The sequence below is a fragment of the Acanthopagrus latus genome, chromosome 12 (genome assembly GCF_904848185.1).
Source record: "Acanthopagrus latus isolate v.2019 chromosome 12, fAcaLat1.1, whole genome shotgun sequence".
Taxonomy (NCBI): Eukaryota; Metazoa; Chordata; class Actinopteri; order Spariformes; family Sparidae; genus Acanthopagrus; species Acanthopagrus latus.
In genome coordinates, this window is record NC_051050.1 from 12,931,827 (window position 1) to 12,948,778 (window position 16,952).

The 16,952-nt window shown below is 40.5% G+C and overlaps 1 protein-coding gene across 2 annotated transcripts in view; it reads left to right on the forward strand.

The window, feature by feature from the left end:
• The window catches only part of nnt (nicotinamide nucleotide transhydrogenase), a 29,991-nt gene extending 13,148 nt beyond the window's left edge, over positions 1-16,843 (forward strand). For both annotated transcript variants that reach the window (XM_037117255.1, XM_037117256.1), the window contains exons 12-22: positions 3,133-3,243; positions 5,587-5,732; positions 5,992-6,187; positions 6,755-6,988; positions 7,842-8,002; positions 8,745-8,924; positions 9,172-9,331; positions 11,370-11,451; positions 12,547-12,665; positions 13,375-13,490; positions 14,166-16,843. In XM_037117255.1, coding sequence (XP_036973150.1) covers positions 3,133-3,243; positions 5,587-5,732; positions 5,992-6,187; positions 6,755-6,988; positions 7,842-8,002; positions 8,745-8,924; positions 9,172-9,331; positions 11,370-11,451; positions 12,547-12,665; positions 13,375-13,490; positions 14,166-14,321 — 1,661 coding nt within the window. In that variant the 3' untranslated portion in view covers positions 14,322-16,843. The remainder of the gene's footprint in view (positions 1-3,132; positions 3,244-5,586; positions 5,733-5,991; positions 6,188-6,754; positions 6,989-7,841; positions 8,003-8,744; positions 8,925-9,171; positions 9,332-11,369; positions 11,452-12,546; positions 12,666-13,374; positions 13,491-14,165) is intronic.
• Positions 16,844-16,952: the final 109 nt, after the last annotated feature.

The window sequence follows — 16,952 nt, forward strand, 5'->3', positions numbered from 1 at the left end:
ATTTTGCAAGCTGCACATGATGGAAGAGAGTGACATTTAATTGTCACACAGACGCATTTAAACAGCACAACATGAAACAGGCAGAAGTAATATAACAAAACAGCATTAAATTCAAATGAGATGTAAAATAAAGACCTAGCTAAAGGATCAAACACATCAGTCCTGCATATCTGAGTCCAAATACAAACTTTGAAGATTGTGTCTTTATTTTCGGCTGGTGCTTAACACAGAGGGGTTAAGAGGTTAGAGAAGTAAGTGCATGTGTGTGTTCTCATGGCTTTGATCCCTCTGGGGTGGGAAGTAACACACCGTCGGTGATCTTTGAGGGTCAGGGAAGTCCGTTGCTAATTTACTCTTGTACACAGCAGAGCCCAGCAGTGTAACAACTGAGAGACAGTTTTCACTTCCTTTTAAAAACTTTATTACCAACACCTAGGCCCTATTTTCACATTCCCATCTTTGTTGTTCCGCTTGTTCTGTGCGTTCTTTTGTCTTCTTGAATTTTACCGTCTGCAAACTGAAATTTGACAAATTCCATTGATAAATGCAATTTTAAAAAGTTGTTCATATTTTTTTTTTATCAGGATTAGTCTAAAAGGCACAAGTTCAGGAAAAAAAGAAAGAAAATGAATACACGTTTAAGTTCATTTGAAGGTTTTCCTTTCTTCCCTCCATCAGTCACCCTCTCCTTTGCTGTCCCTGTCCAGGTATTTTCCCTTCATATTTGGCCTTTATTAGCCCCCCCCCCCCCCCTTTTTTTTTTTTTATTTCTGCCACTGACTGCGGTTATGGAAACAGTGAGACCAACAGAATTCTGTTGTTGTTGTGCCAGGCGTTGTAAAGTCACACAATCACTCAGACATTAGGGAATCATATTGGAATTTAGGGTTTCAGTGAAGGACAGACATTATAGTGTTACAAGCACTGGTGACTCTGACTGGTTGGTCATCCAGTGGCTTTATACCTGCTGTCTGATAGAAATGCTTTAATCTACTTGAGAGCACTGATTCACTGTCACAGTCCGCCTGTAGCCTGGTGGCTGATATTTGTTACAGAGACACACCAACAGGACATTGGCCCACCTAGTAAATATCTATGTGTCATAGTCGGTGCGTGCGTGTCCACTGATGCCTGCTGGCTTTCTTTCTGGCTAATCTCTTAGCTGTGGTGGCCTGGCTTTGCCTTTGATCACCTTAATGGTGTAACTATACCTTCTTTGGATCAAGTAGCTCGTAAAAGATTAAGAGTGCCATATTAAGGAGGATACACCAATTATTTAAAAGTGTCAGATCCACACATATTTAATTAATGTTTAGGTAAATGTAAGTGTCTGGCTTGATATGGGAGACTTCTAATAACAAAGGACTCTAATTAAATTTTGTTTGTTTGTTTGTTTTCAGTAAAATTAAATCTACTTGGCAAAAAGAGGCCAAATACAAAAGCAAAATGAACGTCTCATTGATTCAGATATCTCTGTGTCCAATAGAGCAAAACACTTTTTTGCTGTACTCCAAGTCTACAACATCAACATAAGGACTGACTTATGGACATCAGTTGCATTGAAACTAAAACTGGTTATAAAGAAAGAAGACAGAAAACAGTCCAGATGAAAGTTAAGGTAGTTTGTTGTCCACTGGTTTAATGCACTGACCAACATGCCCTTTCAAAATTAAGGAATTCTGGTGACAGGTATTAGGATAAAGCTGATATTTGGCCAGAGATGTCGGGTCAGGGGAGGTCGTGTTTGGTCTTTAAAATGTACTCTGAGTTGAAATGTATGATAGGGTTTACAGATGTTTCAAATCTTTTACAAAAAATGCACTTACAATAAGATTACAGTTACTAAATAAAGAAAGAAAACAAGAATATGGGGTGAGTCAGTAAACAGTGAATGTATTTGAAAGTGTTTGTGCCAACTTGGTAATAGGAGTAGACATGGTTCATAGTAAGAGAAAAAAGATAGCTGATACATGCCATCCCAACACAATTTCAGGTGTTTTCATGCTAGAAACTAAACTACAAATGTTTGGAAAGCTTGATATCCCAGTGAATTCCTTCCTTTGTATATGCTCTTGTGAATAATTACCCGTGATTCCTGCTGGTTTTGCCTTATTAGTCACAGTGGAAATTTCGAATTAGCTTCTATTTACATAGTTGAAGTTGTGAAATGATTTCTGGCAGTGTTCTGAAACTTCCTTTGTATATGAGCTGTTTTGGAGCTGTTATTACACACATGATTATAAAGCTGACGTTGTTGGGGGGAAGGGACTACTTTGCCCTATTTGACAATTCAGTGCAACACTATTGATTTTAAGCATAAAACGCATTGAGACTCTCTCTACCTTGTAGTGTGGTGTGCAGGCTCCCAGGGGTGCTGTGTATTGCTAGTTGGTGCATCAAAGTAGTTGCCTATATCACTTACTGTTAACTGTACATAAATGCACAACTGTAATGTAAAAACAACTGATAAATTTTGGGAGGTTAGGCATCATTTGGACACTAAAGCAGAGAGGCTGGTACCGTGCCACTACAACAAACTGATATATGGTGCAAGGAAGGACACAACATGATGATTGCCATTAAATGCAGAATTTACAAGAAGCCATTGGTAGCCATTTTGAATTTGTTGTAGCTGTTTAGCAAAGTTTAAGTTTCCTCATCACTCAACAACTCTGAGAATCAGGCGAATTGTTAAGGGAGTCTGGAGATGTTGCAGTAACTGCTTTGATGTTTTAGTTGAAACAAACAGTTGTGGCAGAGAGTCCAAATATGGTTTAGTGGTCAGATCTCAAATGCATCCTCAGTGCGTCTTGGGGACGTCCATACCTGTATTTAGATCTGTCCACTTTCACAATACGCATGTTAACACAAAGTGTGAACAGCCTGTAAGTCATTATAGGGCTGATGTTATCAAGGTTTCCTGAGCCTCTTTTTGTAAACACACACTCTGTTTCTCTCTCCTCTTTTTTTTATTTTTATCTCCATATCTTTCTATTTCTCTTTTCCAATATGGTGAGCAAACTGAGTATTCTGAGTTAAAGAAGATGACAACAAAGTGTGCATTCTGTTGTCATGTTTTCAATGTATAATGAATTATGAAAGTGGAGGTACTAAGATATCCCTGTCGTGCAGGTCTGACGGCGGTGGGTGGTCTGTCCCTGATGGGAGGTGGCTACACCCCAAACAATACTGCTGAGACACTGGCTCTGCTGGCTGCCTTCATCTCCTCGGTCAACATTGCTGGTGAGTCACCTGCACAGAGACACCTCACAGTGATCCCTGCCAGTTACAGCAACCTTTTAGCCAATGAAGTATCAACTTGGGCTGAAGATTGAAGTGTTTTACATTGATTGTACAATAACAAGCTTTCGAAGCCCAAGTTTTGCAGCTGCCCTGTCTAACCCACCTGCTCACACCACAGACCACACACATTCCCTCCTGCTGTTAGCCTAAATAATTCCTATTAAGATGACAAAGTGTTCCCAGAGCCATTATGATACTCATCATTCTGTAATAGTCCTGGGAAACAGAGTGTTCCTCCAGTGCCAAGCCATGAATTTGTTTTAATTTCTCCTATTAGCTCACAGCTACACACCAGGGGAGACTTTGATGCAAGTAAAATAACAGTCCACTTGCACACTGGAGCAGCTCAGCCTGTTTGTTAAAAATCCACCAAAAGCTTCTTTGATTTTTATGTGCCAGTGATGTACCACAAGGTTTTGAAGTTCAAGACGTGGCTGTGAATCCTGCCACAAATCTTCGGCCCTCTAGGCTCCGTGGCGTTGCAAACCCCCTATTAGTCTTTCAGATGTCCCTAAACAAAAGCATGCTAAAATACCGCAGCCATTTAGACATACCTAGTTTCTTACCGGTTGTTTAATTTCATTTTTGATGTTCTCCATGGGTTCGGTTCCACACGCACATTTTTAAGCGGTTTACCACATCACCCATAAACCCCTGGGAAGAGAAATATTCATTCCATGGAAAGGGTCAAAACACAATAGTGAAATTTAGCTCAATAAAACCGACCCTGGCATTTTTCAGTTTGTGTGTCGCTTTGGAGGAACAGGTCCCTAGGCGAAGCTTCTTGTTTCCTCCTTGTCTTCACGGTCTGTTGAATATCTTGAGCTTATGTTCAGTTTCTCACAATCCAGAAACTTGGTGTGCAACCAGGTCTCATCCAATTCCATATTTTTCTGTTATTGCATGTTTTTGTTTTTTGGGGGGAAAAAAATTAAAAATTCACTGTATAATTTTGAATTCCATTAATGTATTCACTAACGTGCATAAAAAGCCATTAGTTCCTGTCTTAGTAGATTGAAAAATGTCTTTTCTTGTATCCAACCAAGTCATTTCATGTAACATTATTAAACTTCTACCAATCAAACATGGTCTGGCTACATCGCTAGTCAGTCTGCAGGCTAGACAGGTAAACAGCTAGTCAGCAGTAGCACATTGAATAGCTTCAATACTTTTTCTCTGCGTTTTGGTTGTCCATACACATGTAAACAGCATATTCGGTCACTGAAAAAGGAACTTTTGTAAAACTCCTTCTAGGACTGAATATTTGGCTTTGTCCACAGCATTTTCTGTAGCTAATCCACCATCATAGAATACAATCTCCCTCCTGTTTAGTATGGCACACACATGGCTTGTGTACGTAAATGGCCATTGTGATATTTGTTTTACCATATTACCAAAAATACCTGTGTTGTGTGGAGTAGGCCTAACCCATCTCATACCTCATGTCTCAACCTATCCAAACCAAACAGTGAAGTCAATGAGTGACAGCCAATCAGAGACAGAGTAGGACAGGTTAAGAATTAAGCTTGAGTGTCACAGACTGATTTAATATGCCATCCTTGGTAACAGAGCTGTAAGCTTGGCTGTAGGCCTCTAGTCTTATTTTAGGCTTTGTGATTTCTGCCAGTTTTGCTGATAGGCTGCCGTTTTTGCAAGTTTTGAAATAAAGTGTTAACATATTCATGATTAAAAAAAAAGAGAGAGAGAAAAAAGAAATGAGTGGATACTGGCATTGTGTAAATACGAGAACATTCTTCTGTATTAATATATTGATTCAGATTGTTCTGCAATAATATTAGCCACATTATTATTATATGTTTTAACAGTCTGCGTCTAAAAATACATGATCTGGAAAGAAACAGGTGCTGGCCTCTGATTCACCCTCGTATGTATGGTTGTGCACGTGGCTACAATCATGCCAGAGGGGAAAAAGGGAGACACACACTCAGTAATGTGATCTCCTCCTGTAAAGCAGTGAGACACCGTCTGGTCCTGCTTTGACACTTTTGAGGTTTTCTACTTGAAATATTTACACTGACATGAAGTAGACCTATTAAATTCATGACATTGGTTATTGGGTTTGGCAACTGTTTTTAGCTATTGGCCTAAAAAACACCTGTCATCTAAATATAGATATTTTCCATGTATTTCAGAAGCCTCAGCTGTCTACCTTTTACTCTCTTCTGTTCTCTTGCACCTTTTTATCACAATGTTTTTTTGTATACTAATAAAGAAACCTTTAACCCAAACTTTTTTGCTACTCACTTTCTCTGTCTCACCCAGGTGGTTTCCTTGTGACGAAGAAGATGTTGGACATGTTCAAGCGTCCCACTGATCCTCCAGAGTATAATTACCTTTACCTGCTTCCTAGTGGGGTCTTTGTGGGAGGCTACGCTGCTGCTCTGCAGGCTGGATACCACATTGAACAGGTGTGAGAGGATGTTTATAAAGTGCCCATAGTTCAAGATTGTATTTGTGGTTTCCGACCAGGACTTTCCATCAGAAATGGTGCAGAACAGCCCACGACTTCATAAAAGTCAGCTAATCATCCTCTAAATGTATTCTTTGTTTGCCCAGATGTTAGGCAAGAGCTTCCAAGTAAATCATTTGGTCTTATTTCTCATCCTGTGGTCCCTCAATCCTTGTCCATAACCCCATTTTTTCCGTTCTGTCTCTTTCTCTAACCAGATTATGTACTTGGGCTCTGGCCTGTTCTGTGTCGGTGCCCTGGCTGGCCTTTCCAACCAGAAAACAGCCCGTCTGGGTAATGCTTTGGGTATGATGGGAGTCACCGGGGGCATTGCTGCCACTTTGGGTGCCCTGCAGCCGAGTCCTGAGCTCCTGGCACAGATGAGCGCCGCCATGGCTGTAGGTGGCACTGCTGGTAAGTTGGTGAAAAATACTTGCAGCAATGCGTTACAGCTGATGTGAATTACTAGATGTGGTTTTTGCATTATTAGTGTGTGTGTGTGCGTGGATTCCAAGCTTGGCCAGATTTAGCAGCAGGTGTGCAACATGCAGAGACTTTGTGGTGTTTTCATCAAACACAGCATGACTAATTCCCCACCAGACCCAGGAGGTCGGTTGAAAGGGTCAGCATCATGTATTACTCACCTTCTTGCGCTCGTGCGGGGCAGTTTGATCATTTAAATACTAATTGTTCCAGTAACAAAGCCGAATTCCAGACTAAACTGTCCACACAGATGATAGCGCTCATTTCCAGATACAGTAACGTTGCAAAACGTCCTTCAGTGCACACCCACAAAGTTTAGACACACTCACAAACATGGAATTTTCCCAAACAGGCCTCATCAGCAGCACCTGGATCCTCAGAAGACCTACTTCCCAGCATCGTGTGTGCACATGCTTGTAATTTGCATGTTATTTGTGTACAGGTCCTTCAGGGCCATTGCACTTTATTTATTTGTTATCTCCTAACTCTTTTCTTTAGGCTTGGCCATCGCTAAGAGAATCCAGATCACTGACTTGCCACAGCTGGTGGCTGCCTTCCACAGCTTGGTGGGTCTGGCTGCTGTGCTCACCTGCGTGGCCGAATATATTATCGAGTACCCCCACTTCGCCACCGACCCTGCGGCCAACCTCACCAAGATTGTTGCGTACATCGGCACTTACATTGGCGGAATCACTTTCAGCGGCTCTTTGGTGGCATATGGCAAACTGCAAGGTGAAGCAAAGTTGTATACGCTTAGTATTCCACTCTGTATGCTGAAGTACAGACAGAACTTGAATTGATGCTGTCATAGTACTTTGAGGGACAATTACCACACAGCTGATGGTGGTAGAGACCGGTAGAGAAACAGATAGTAGAAAACTGCAAACAACTATTACAACTACAATTATTATCCAATTATTATTCTGTAGCCCACTGTGTGTTTTGATATTTGACTCTTTATAGTGTTAGTTGGAGTTTGAATGTAACTTGGTACACTTACTCAAGTTCTGAGGTACTTGTACTAAACTTGAGAATTTCTATTTTCTGCTACTTCCACCTCACTATATTTTGGCAAATATTATACTTTTACTCTACTGTATTTATTTGGTAACTTTAGCTACTAGTTATTGTGCAGAGAGCATGGGGCATCATAGCTGAAGTAGACATTTTTTAAATCAATTTAAAAATAAAAGCTGAATATGTGTCAGTTTGGCAGTTCTCTAGTTGTCAACAAGAGAAAGTCTGATGCTTCATACCTACTTCTGCCTGCTGTGAAGGGGGAAGAGAGGGGGAAACGAAGGGTTCATCAGGTCCATGTGCTGGCACCCGTCCTGGGCAGCCTCACTGTACTTTCCATATAGGCTGCAAGTGTTTCACAAGGCCAAATTATGCATGAACCTGACATTCAGTTAGTGACAAATCTCAAGCGGGGACTGCTGAATAATGAGAGATGCTAAATTTAATAGTTAAACAAACTTTTTTGTACTGTTTTGATTTGTATCTCTCTTAAACAAGTTCACAGGTGGATGATGCATTAATACATGTGTTTATCTGAAGTTTCTCTCCAACTCCTCTCTCAATCCAGGTGTTCTGAACAGCGCTCCCCTGATGCTCCCTGGTCGTCATGCTCTGAATGCCACTCTTATGGCAGCCAGCGTTGGTGGGATGATTCCTTACATGCTGGATCCTAGTTACACCACAGGCATCACCTGTCTCGGATCTGTCTCTGCTCTGTCCGCTGTCATGGTAAGGTTGTGTGTATTTCTTAGGTCTGCTTTTGTGCTTTGGAGCTGGCCAAAAATCAAAAAATCAAAACGGGTTAGAATCAGGTGAATCCAGGCAGAGAGCACACAAATGTAGTTACTGTTAAAAATGAGAAATTTTTACTCTGACATGTTGCAACTTCAGCATTTTTTGCTCTTTTTGCATATTTCCATGTGTTGCTGGAAAAATCAGCAGGTGGACTCAGTCCAAGAGAAAACATTTCCAGTGTGTCCCTAGAGAAGAGAGATGGATATCATTTCATTTACAGTTATAAATGAATTGGTCTGTAATCAGTCTCTAGAGTACAGTATAATGTATCATCTACTGTGCATGTGTGTGTACGTTCAATTGCACATGGTCTCAGAAATGAAACTGCACTATTTCAACGAGTGCAACCCGATGATGTGCACCTGTGCGCCTTGAAAGAAAGTCAACACACACCCCTGGACATTGCCGCTGCTTTGACTACAGTTGGCCTTTGTTAAACAGAAAGTGTACAGATGATGGAGAGACAGGGAACGAGTCGATTTGATTGTGAAAAATGTGTGTGAAGCTGGGTAAAGTTTTCCCCTTAGGGAGGTTCAACAAGTGCATCTCGAAGCATGCTAGCTCCAGTTATGGAGGGAGAATTTCTTAATACTTTATACCTTCTTCTTCTTCTCCATCTTCATCTTCCTGTATTAAGCTGCTATTCTGATTAATTTTTGTTTTTCTCACCTTTCAGGGTGTAACCTTGACAGCAGCCATCGGAGGTGCTGACATGCCGGTGGTTATCACCGTGCTGAACAGTTACTCAGGCTGGGCGCTCTGTGCTGAGGGCTTCCTGCTCAACAACAACCTGCTGACCATCGTTGGAGCTCTCATCGGGTCATCTGGAGCAATCCTGTCATATATTATGTGTGTGGTGAGTCTCCATTTAAAGAATTCAAATTTTAAATAAATCCTGAAGTGAAGCGTTTTTATATGGTTGTTCCTCTCCTGACCACCAGGAGGGACTCTAACTTTATCATAACAGAGCAACTGTTCTGACTTCAATTTTGAGGAAAATCCCTTTCAAATTCCATCTCATTCAATTCATGTAAATGAGGTGAAAGCAAAAGGTAAAGCAACCATTAAGAAGGAAATACAAAATCTCTCTCTCCCCCTGTTAGGCCATGAATCGTTCCCTGGCCAACGTGATCTTGGGAGGCTACGGCACATCCTCCACCGGCACAGGAAAGCCCATGGAGATCACAGGCACACACACAGAGGTCAACGTGGATCAGACCGTCGACATGATTAAAGAGGCCCAAAATATAATCATCACTCCAGGTAAAACACACACAGCCCTACACACACTTCAGAGGTCTTGTATGTGAGTGGAAAAACATGGTACTTTGACTTTGCCAGTCTTTTTTTTTCCAGCATTAGCAAAGTCTGTGTTCTGTTTATTTAACCTTCTCTTGACCCATGTTACATCACCATTTTGCTAGGCTAATTGACAAGTCATGGTAGAGTGGCCACACACGCACACACATACACACAGTCTTGGGTTTCTGTGTGGTCGTCAGTCCCTGGTAAATAGACATTCTACAGTGCAGCGTATATACGCAAGGTCAAGGGAAAATTAGATGGAATGAGGGTATGCTGGCTTTTTGTTGACAATTCAAGTACTACGTTCAAAATTGGCTTCTAGTTCCTTTTTCAGGGTTAGAGTGTGGGGTCCAGCCTTTGTTCCAGCTTCATGCTGTTCTTCTTTTCACAATTTTTCAGTATAAAACTTTAAATACATGTCTGAACCTCCCACTTGGACCATGACGAAGGTCTTCAGTGCCTTTGCCCTTCAATCATCGTCACTGTGTGGCCCAGTGACTTTTCTGTCCTCTCGCCAGACTGCGGTGAACTAGTCACAGTTCCACTAAGTTGTTTTACTCACGTGGGTACAGGTAAACACAGACTAAAGGCACCCAGCCTGCAAATTGGTGATTCCAGTCACAGTGCTGAGTGCCTATATACAAAAACCAACTCTTCAGAGGAAAACCTCTGCAATTTACAAGAATTGCAAACTTAAAGTGGTCACATGATTGGGAAGAAGTGAAAAATAAGTGATCCATTGAGTAACATCCAATGTAGGTCAAAATGTTTTTCTTGCTTTTGTAAGACTAACACAAAAGCTGCAAAACAGGCCAAAGAAATGTTGAGTTGGAAGGAACGGAAAAATGAGAGAACGGAAATGAAAAATTATTTTTTTTTTTTTAGCCTTTTTCTCAAAATGGTCTACAAACAATACCACACCAAGACAAGACCAATAATAAAATGCCAGACATTTTTTTTGAAGAATCACAGGAAAACATAAACCAGTGAAATACGAGGAGCTGAATAAGTAGAAACACATTAAAACAGAATTTGTCAAAGTCGTCTTATGAATATCCCTGCTTTGAAGGTGAGACATGGCATCAGAAAGCATCTAAACCAGGAAATAAAAGATACACACTTTGTCTTAATTTCATACAGGTTATCTTTTCCTAATTACATCAGTTTCATAACATAATACCCAAATGTATAATTCTTTACTCTAACCAGGAGTAGTCATTAGTCAGACTGGTATTGTTACCCAGCTTTGGCTCTCAGTCGGTCCCCTTGTTTCCATTTTGGCCATTTTCCTTAATTGGAGCCGTCACAGTCACTTTGCCTGATTGACATCTGTGGAAACGGTAAAGACTCCGCCTGATAAACATAAGTGTTTTCCTGGCTTTGTCTGGCCCATCTGCACATAGTCTGGGTCCACTTGTTTTTCTTATAGGAGAAACTCCAGAGAGAATAGTGGAAGCATGAGGAATGAAAGAATTGTGATGACGGTGAGGGGAAAAACAGTGAAAACCATTAAATCGTTGAGCTTCAAACCATGTTTTTCAAGTGTTTCTTTTTGTTTTTTGTCTGAGTTGAGTTTGAAACCATGTCATTTTGATTGGTGTGTTGTAACAAGACAGTTTCTGACTGCTTGTTGTGACAAGGCTCGTAAACACCACTGGACCGTTTGACATGTGTTTGTGTGTGATGTGTGATAAAAATCAAGTGCCACACACCAGCATTATTAAACTTGAAAGAGGTCCGAGGCTTGGAGAAGAAAAAACATACTGCCCCAGTGTTCTACTAAAAGCCAAGTATCATAATTTACTGTTTATATGTAACCAAAATGTTTCATATTGAGTCAGTGAAAACAGGATTAAAAACATCTATTTAAAGGCATGAAGGCAGCCATGAACAAGATGACACAATTGAAGTTACAGACATCATTCATTTCTTCTTTTATACATTCTTATAAACTCATTCTATTCTTTCCTGTTGTTGTTTTTTAAATGTCTTGCAGGTTATGGACTCTGTGCTGCAAAGGCCCAGTACCCCATCGCTGAGCTGGTGAAAATGCTCCAAGAGGCTGGAAAATCAGTCAGGTAAAGGGACAATAAAACAAACTCATTTACATTAAGTTACATTAATTGAACTCTAAAAATGACTGACAGTTGAAAGGGTAGCACAACACATTCTTCAGTAGTTGGTATTAATACTAAGGGATGGATATAGATGTACAAAGTATTTATTCATGTAGCTAGATATGGAAAGAGTAGGTCGTTGTTCATGTAGTTGAGGGGGGGAACGAAAGGAAACAATACAAGATGCAGAAAAGAGTTTTGACTTTGATGACAAGAAGATGGGATAGAACGGGTAGGAAGTGACTTGTATGCAATGAATGAATGCGAAAAGGGAAATGTGAAAGAGGAGAGGAAGGACAAGGTACAGCGGAAGCTTGTGTGTAATTGTCCTGCCTCAGTCGTTTGATCCTGGCTGTTGCAGCTGCTGCTACTTAGAGCATTTGTGCTTGATTAGAGGAAAGTGGGTGGTCAGAAAAAAAAAAAAAAACTCCTTCACCCTGATGTCTTTCTCTCATATTTTCTCTTTTTCTTTATTTCATTATTCAAATGCATACTCCTTATTTGTCGCTTGTCATCATGCTACTTAGATCTGCCTGGGTACACTGTATAGGATCACGTGAAGAGCAGAAACTGACTGTTTCAATTGGCAGCCACAGTCACTAATAGATCCCAGAACAGACTGCACTCTGTATCCTTCCAACCTTGCCAAACAAATGAGAAATAAATCTATAAAGGGTGGTCGGGCACATGGCAGAGTAATGGAGAGAGAGAGAGAGTGAGACAGCCTCCAGGATTCAGTGGCTGCTGTTAATTTTCTCCTGATTACATGACATGGTTAATTCATTTTGAGAACTATGTACACACATGCACACACTAGACAGATAATTCATGGTGGAGGATTGCAGAAAGAAGTGTTTGTGTTGCCAGCCTATAATCATTAACGTCCATCAACTACACTTGTTCAAATTGTCCATCTTGTTTTCCATTTATTTTTACCCTCTTTCCCTTTTTCACATCTCTCTGTTAATAAAGTGAGGTAATAGTTAATGATAGTCAATAACCAGGTCTATAGAGGAGGGACTGTTCTAAAGGACTCATTAAATTTTGTTCCCACAGGTTTGGTATTCACCCGGTGGCTGGCCGTATGCCTGGTCAGCTCAATGTGCTGTTGGCTGAAGCTGGTGTCCCGTATGATATTGTCCTGGAAATGGAAGAGATTAACGATGACTTCCCTGGTAAGAGCCAGACCTTTCTGCCTTATATACACTGTACCAATCGGGCAACGGATCCCTCTGGGATGATTATGACCCAATATGTTTGATTTAACAGCTGTTTTATCAAGGAATTTAGGATTTAGAATTGTTTACTTTACTAAACTATAGCCAGTAGAATGTTGGCTTAGCATAAACAAGATGTTACATGTTCAATAGTGAACTTCAGTGATGCTTGTAGGGAGACTGTTTACAGATTTCAAGTCACTCACAACTGGTCGTTAACTGTAACATCATATTCGCACACAAACATGAGAGCGGTAGTAGTCTTCTCTGATGACAATGATAATGTTTTTCCAAAAGTGTCGACGTATTCCACTGTCCACTATTCTAATGAGCCATTCAAACACAGAAACAGTTATTCCTTATGTTTGTGCCTCTAACATGGAAACCAGTAGTTGTAGAAATATACAGCAATTGAAGATTATTTTCTGAAGATTATTTTGTAAAACCCTGAATCTGTTCCATATAGTTCTGTCACCTCTCAGCCTGTTGACATGTCTACATTTGATTTGGCATGTTGTTGAAGTACTCAAATGATTGATGGCGCTGTTGTCTTCAGGCTTGATGTGCGTGACAAAATATGCTGTGAGTTGATAGACTAAAGATTGGATAAGATACTGAGTCATTGAGACATAGGCAAACTTATTTTCTGTGCGGTGTGCCTAATCAGAGACGGACCTGACCCTGGTGATCGGTGCCAATGACACAGTGAACTCAGCCGCCCAGGAAGATCCTAACTCTATCATTGCTGGTATGCCTGTGTTGGAGGTCTGGAAGTCTAAGCAGGTGAGACATCTGGTGCATAATGATGATGAGTTTGTCCTGAAGCCCACAAAGATAAAGAGGACTGAAAGATTTTACAACAACTGGAGCACTTTTTATCGCTGAAAGTCCACACCCATAGAAGGGCCTCCTCACACATAAAGAAATGCATAATGGCATCCATGGACACACACACATGCTCTCAAGCTTGCATACATATAGTTCCAGGTGCATTCCCATCCTGATCCCATTAGCAGGGACTGTGTCGCTGGTGGAATGACGACATTCAGAGCATCCCACTGGCACAGCTCCGAGATCTGGGATTTATACAGCGCTCCTGCTAGTTTCCCCCCGGGAAATCAAAGAAGATATTCTGCTTGACCACACACACTTATACAGACACATACAGGTGCACAGATAAAAAATACATGAAGAAAAGATCGCATAAAGGCTTTATAAAGGCATAAAGTTAGCAGTCATACATAGGTCTCCAATAATGCATGCATGAGTCATGTGAGCAATTAATTGTCATTATTTCTGGTTGTCTTTCTCTTTTGGCAGTAAATTTCTGTTTTTTCTGTACTTTACAATTCTCCAAAATTGTTTTAAAAAGACTTTTCTGAAGTTTTGTCATCTGTAATTGTCCAAATGGAGGTTTTGTGTGCACATAAATGTGACAGTATCTCCTCCCTTTTCTAGGTTATTGTGATGAAGCGTTCCCTGGGTGTGGGCTACGCAGCTGTCGACAACCCCATCTTCTACAAGCCCAACACTGCTATGTTGCTAGGTGACGCCAAGAAGACCTGCGACGCCCTGCAAGCCAAGGTCCGCGAGAGCCAGAGCCAGAGCCAGTAAGAGTTGAGGCTCTGAGGCCAGCAGAGACCTCCGTTAACAGCATACATGGAGGTAGAAGACAAAGAGTCAAAGATAATTCAGCATAAAGATCCTCTTTGTCCAATTGTGACACAGCCAATTGAGCAAAGATGATCACTTTTTGGCACGCCCTTCCTGTCATCTATAGATAAAAGAAATGGCAATGTTTGTAAAAAAAAAAAAACTACACTTGTGCAGTAAGAGCCAGGCAGTGCAGATACTGTAGATTTCTAATAGTACTCCCACTCCGATGTAATTAAGTACAGATTTGTTTTCTCTTTGACACGTCTTGTATTTCTAGATATGAAAGGAAGGGTAAGTCAGCATATGTGGTCTGTAATCTGGGGAGCATCTGACAGTGTTGTCTTCATTGTAGACACTTATATTAGTGTAAAAAACACCAACAATCAGAAGTGTAGATGCATTAAGATGTTAGATATTTAAAATCTCACTGTTACAATAATTGAGGAAATGTTCAATAGTTGAAAGAAAAGTATGGATAAATTGGAGTTAAAAGGAACAAAAGCAGAGATATATGAAGGTAAACCCACCAGAGACAGAGGTATAAGAGACTTGAGCACTAATGTTTTTCCAAACTTTAAGAACTGTTGTCTCCCCCTTCTTTCTCACGAGTCTGCATTTATTATAGTAAGATTATTTGATGTTCCCTTTGATGGATAGATTTCCTCTAAATGCTGTTATAATACCTTATTTTTCTGTACAAGTTAAAAGAGGGAAAAAAGCAGAATAGTGCAACATTTTTGTAAAGTTCCTTCAGTTCCAGTTTTCTACTGAATTGAGATTTTTGTATTTGGTCCAGTCATTATGAGAATCCCTAGAAAATGTCAATGTGATTACATTTTAGAAGCCATAGCCTGTTATTGAAATCTAGTCACGCTATTTGCTTTTTTTTTCTCTTTTAACTTGAGTGTGTCTTGTGACCTCCGCCTTTGCCTCTAGTGCAGCAATCACACACAGATCCAAAAACAGATACCAATCCATTCAAACCTCGTCAATCAAGCCTTTAATGCAATAAACCAAATGTCTCTGAGCTTTTAAGTAAGGGACCACAGCTGTCCTGTTACGCGAGTACTCCTCCTACATAAAAACACTCTTGTTGCTCTGATAGCTGAATGGATTTTATGATGTTTTTGCACCAGGTGTGTCCCATCATCCTGTGTGGTTCTGATATTACAGTACATGTGATGCTTGCCGTTGGCCTTTATGGAAAAGAAGGGTATTTTTTAAAGTGAACGTGGCTCATCCACTCCAGTATGTGTCCTCATTATTGCTCTGGAGGGAAATGAAGGATCACTGTTTGTAAAGTAGGGCCAGATGTTAAACTGACTGTTTTGTAAAGAATCTAAAGCAACGATGCAGTTAATTCATTTGTTGCTACATTTCAGAAAACATGAATTTTTCAACTTTTATTATCAAGCGTGCATTTCTAAATTGAAATAGTCCTTTCTTAAAGCCCAGCATTTGCCATGAACCTTAACTTGTGCCAAGACGTCCCCTTTTGCACTCAATCTGTATAGATTAAACGGCACAAATATAGATTTGAGTGGTTGTTGTATAACCACATGAGTAATTCTTGAAAGATCATTGACATTATAGCAGTAGCTCCAACTCTACACCCGTCTTCACACAGCTGGCCCAACCAAACTTTAAACACCACAACGTCAAGGTTGGGTTGGGTTGCTGCCACCGTTTTACTTTACTTCCTCCGAGTGTTTACGGTCATGATACATTAAATGAATTGGTAATGAGTGTTGGTACACGGTTTGAGGAACAATACTTCATGAGGTGACAGGTCACCTTTGATATCTTTATCAGTAATAACCAAGTCAGTGCTGTAAGAAGTAAGTTATTGTTGTTTCATCCTGGGACCTGATTCGTTGACCATGACAACTATCCTACCTCTCCATAAAACAACCAATAACTTTCCATATGACCTACATCTGATCAATCACCTGTAACGGACCAGTCATTTTCCACCTAACACACATAGATTCAACCAGTCAGCGCTCATGTGTCTCACGTTGCCTCAGTTTTGTTTTCATTGTGTTTTTAACTGTCAGACCTCAGTTAGCTGCTGGCTAGTTTATTGTAAGTTATGCAAGTGAAGAGCTGCAGATGTCATTACTGCTCATGACGGATTATTGTTCATACATGTCAAGCAACCACAGTCTTTCGGGGCTATAAGAACGAGATGCCTGCTTAATATTGGTAGATTCTTGCCATTTTTTTCTATTGTATAGGTATTGATCAAACTAAGAAAGATGAGAAAATCTAGTTTTACAATGGCCAATATGCCCCCCTGTGCCCTTATCTTTTTTCTGTAAAGAAGCCATTTGTGCAGAGCAACAATGGGGGTTTGAAGTTGTATAATGTTTCAATGCACCGTGTAGGGAGATGAAATGTACTGTGAATGTTTTTTTTCCCCCCCTTTTGTTTTTATCATGGAACATTCTCATCCCTAATAAACCTGTATTTACACTAGATATTGCCTGAGGCTGTCATTCCTTCCCTGAAACACTCTCAAAGGATTCCCTATATGATGTATTTTTCTGAACTTACCAGATACTTGCCTTCGCTGACATCATGTTCACA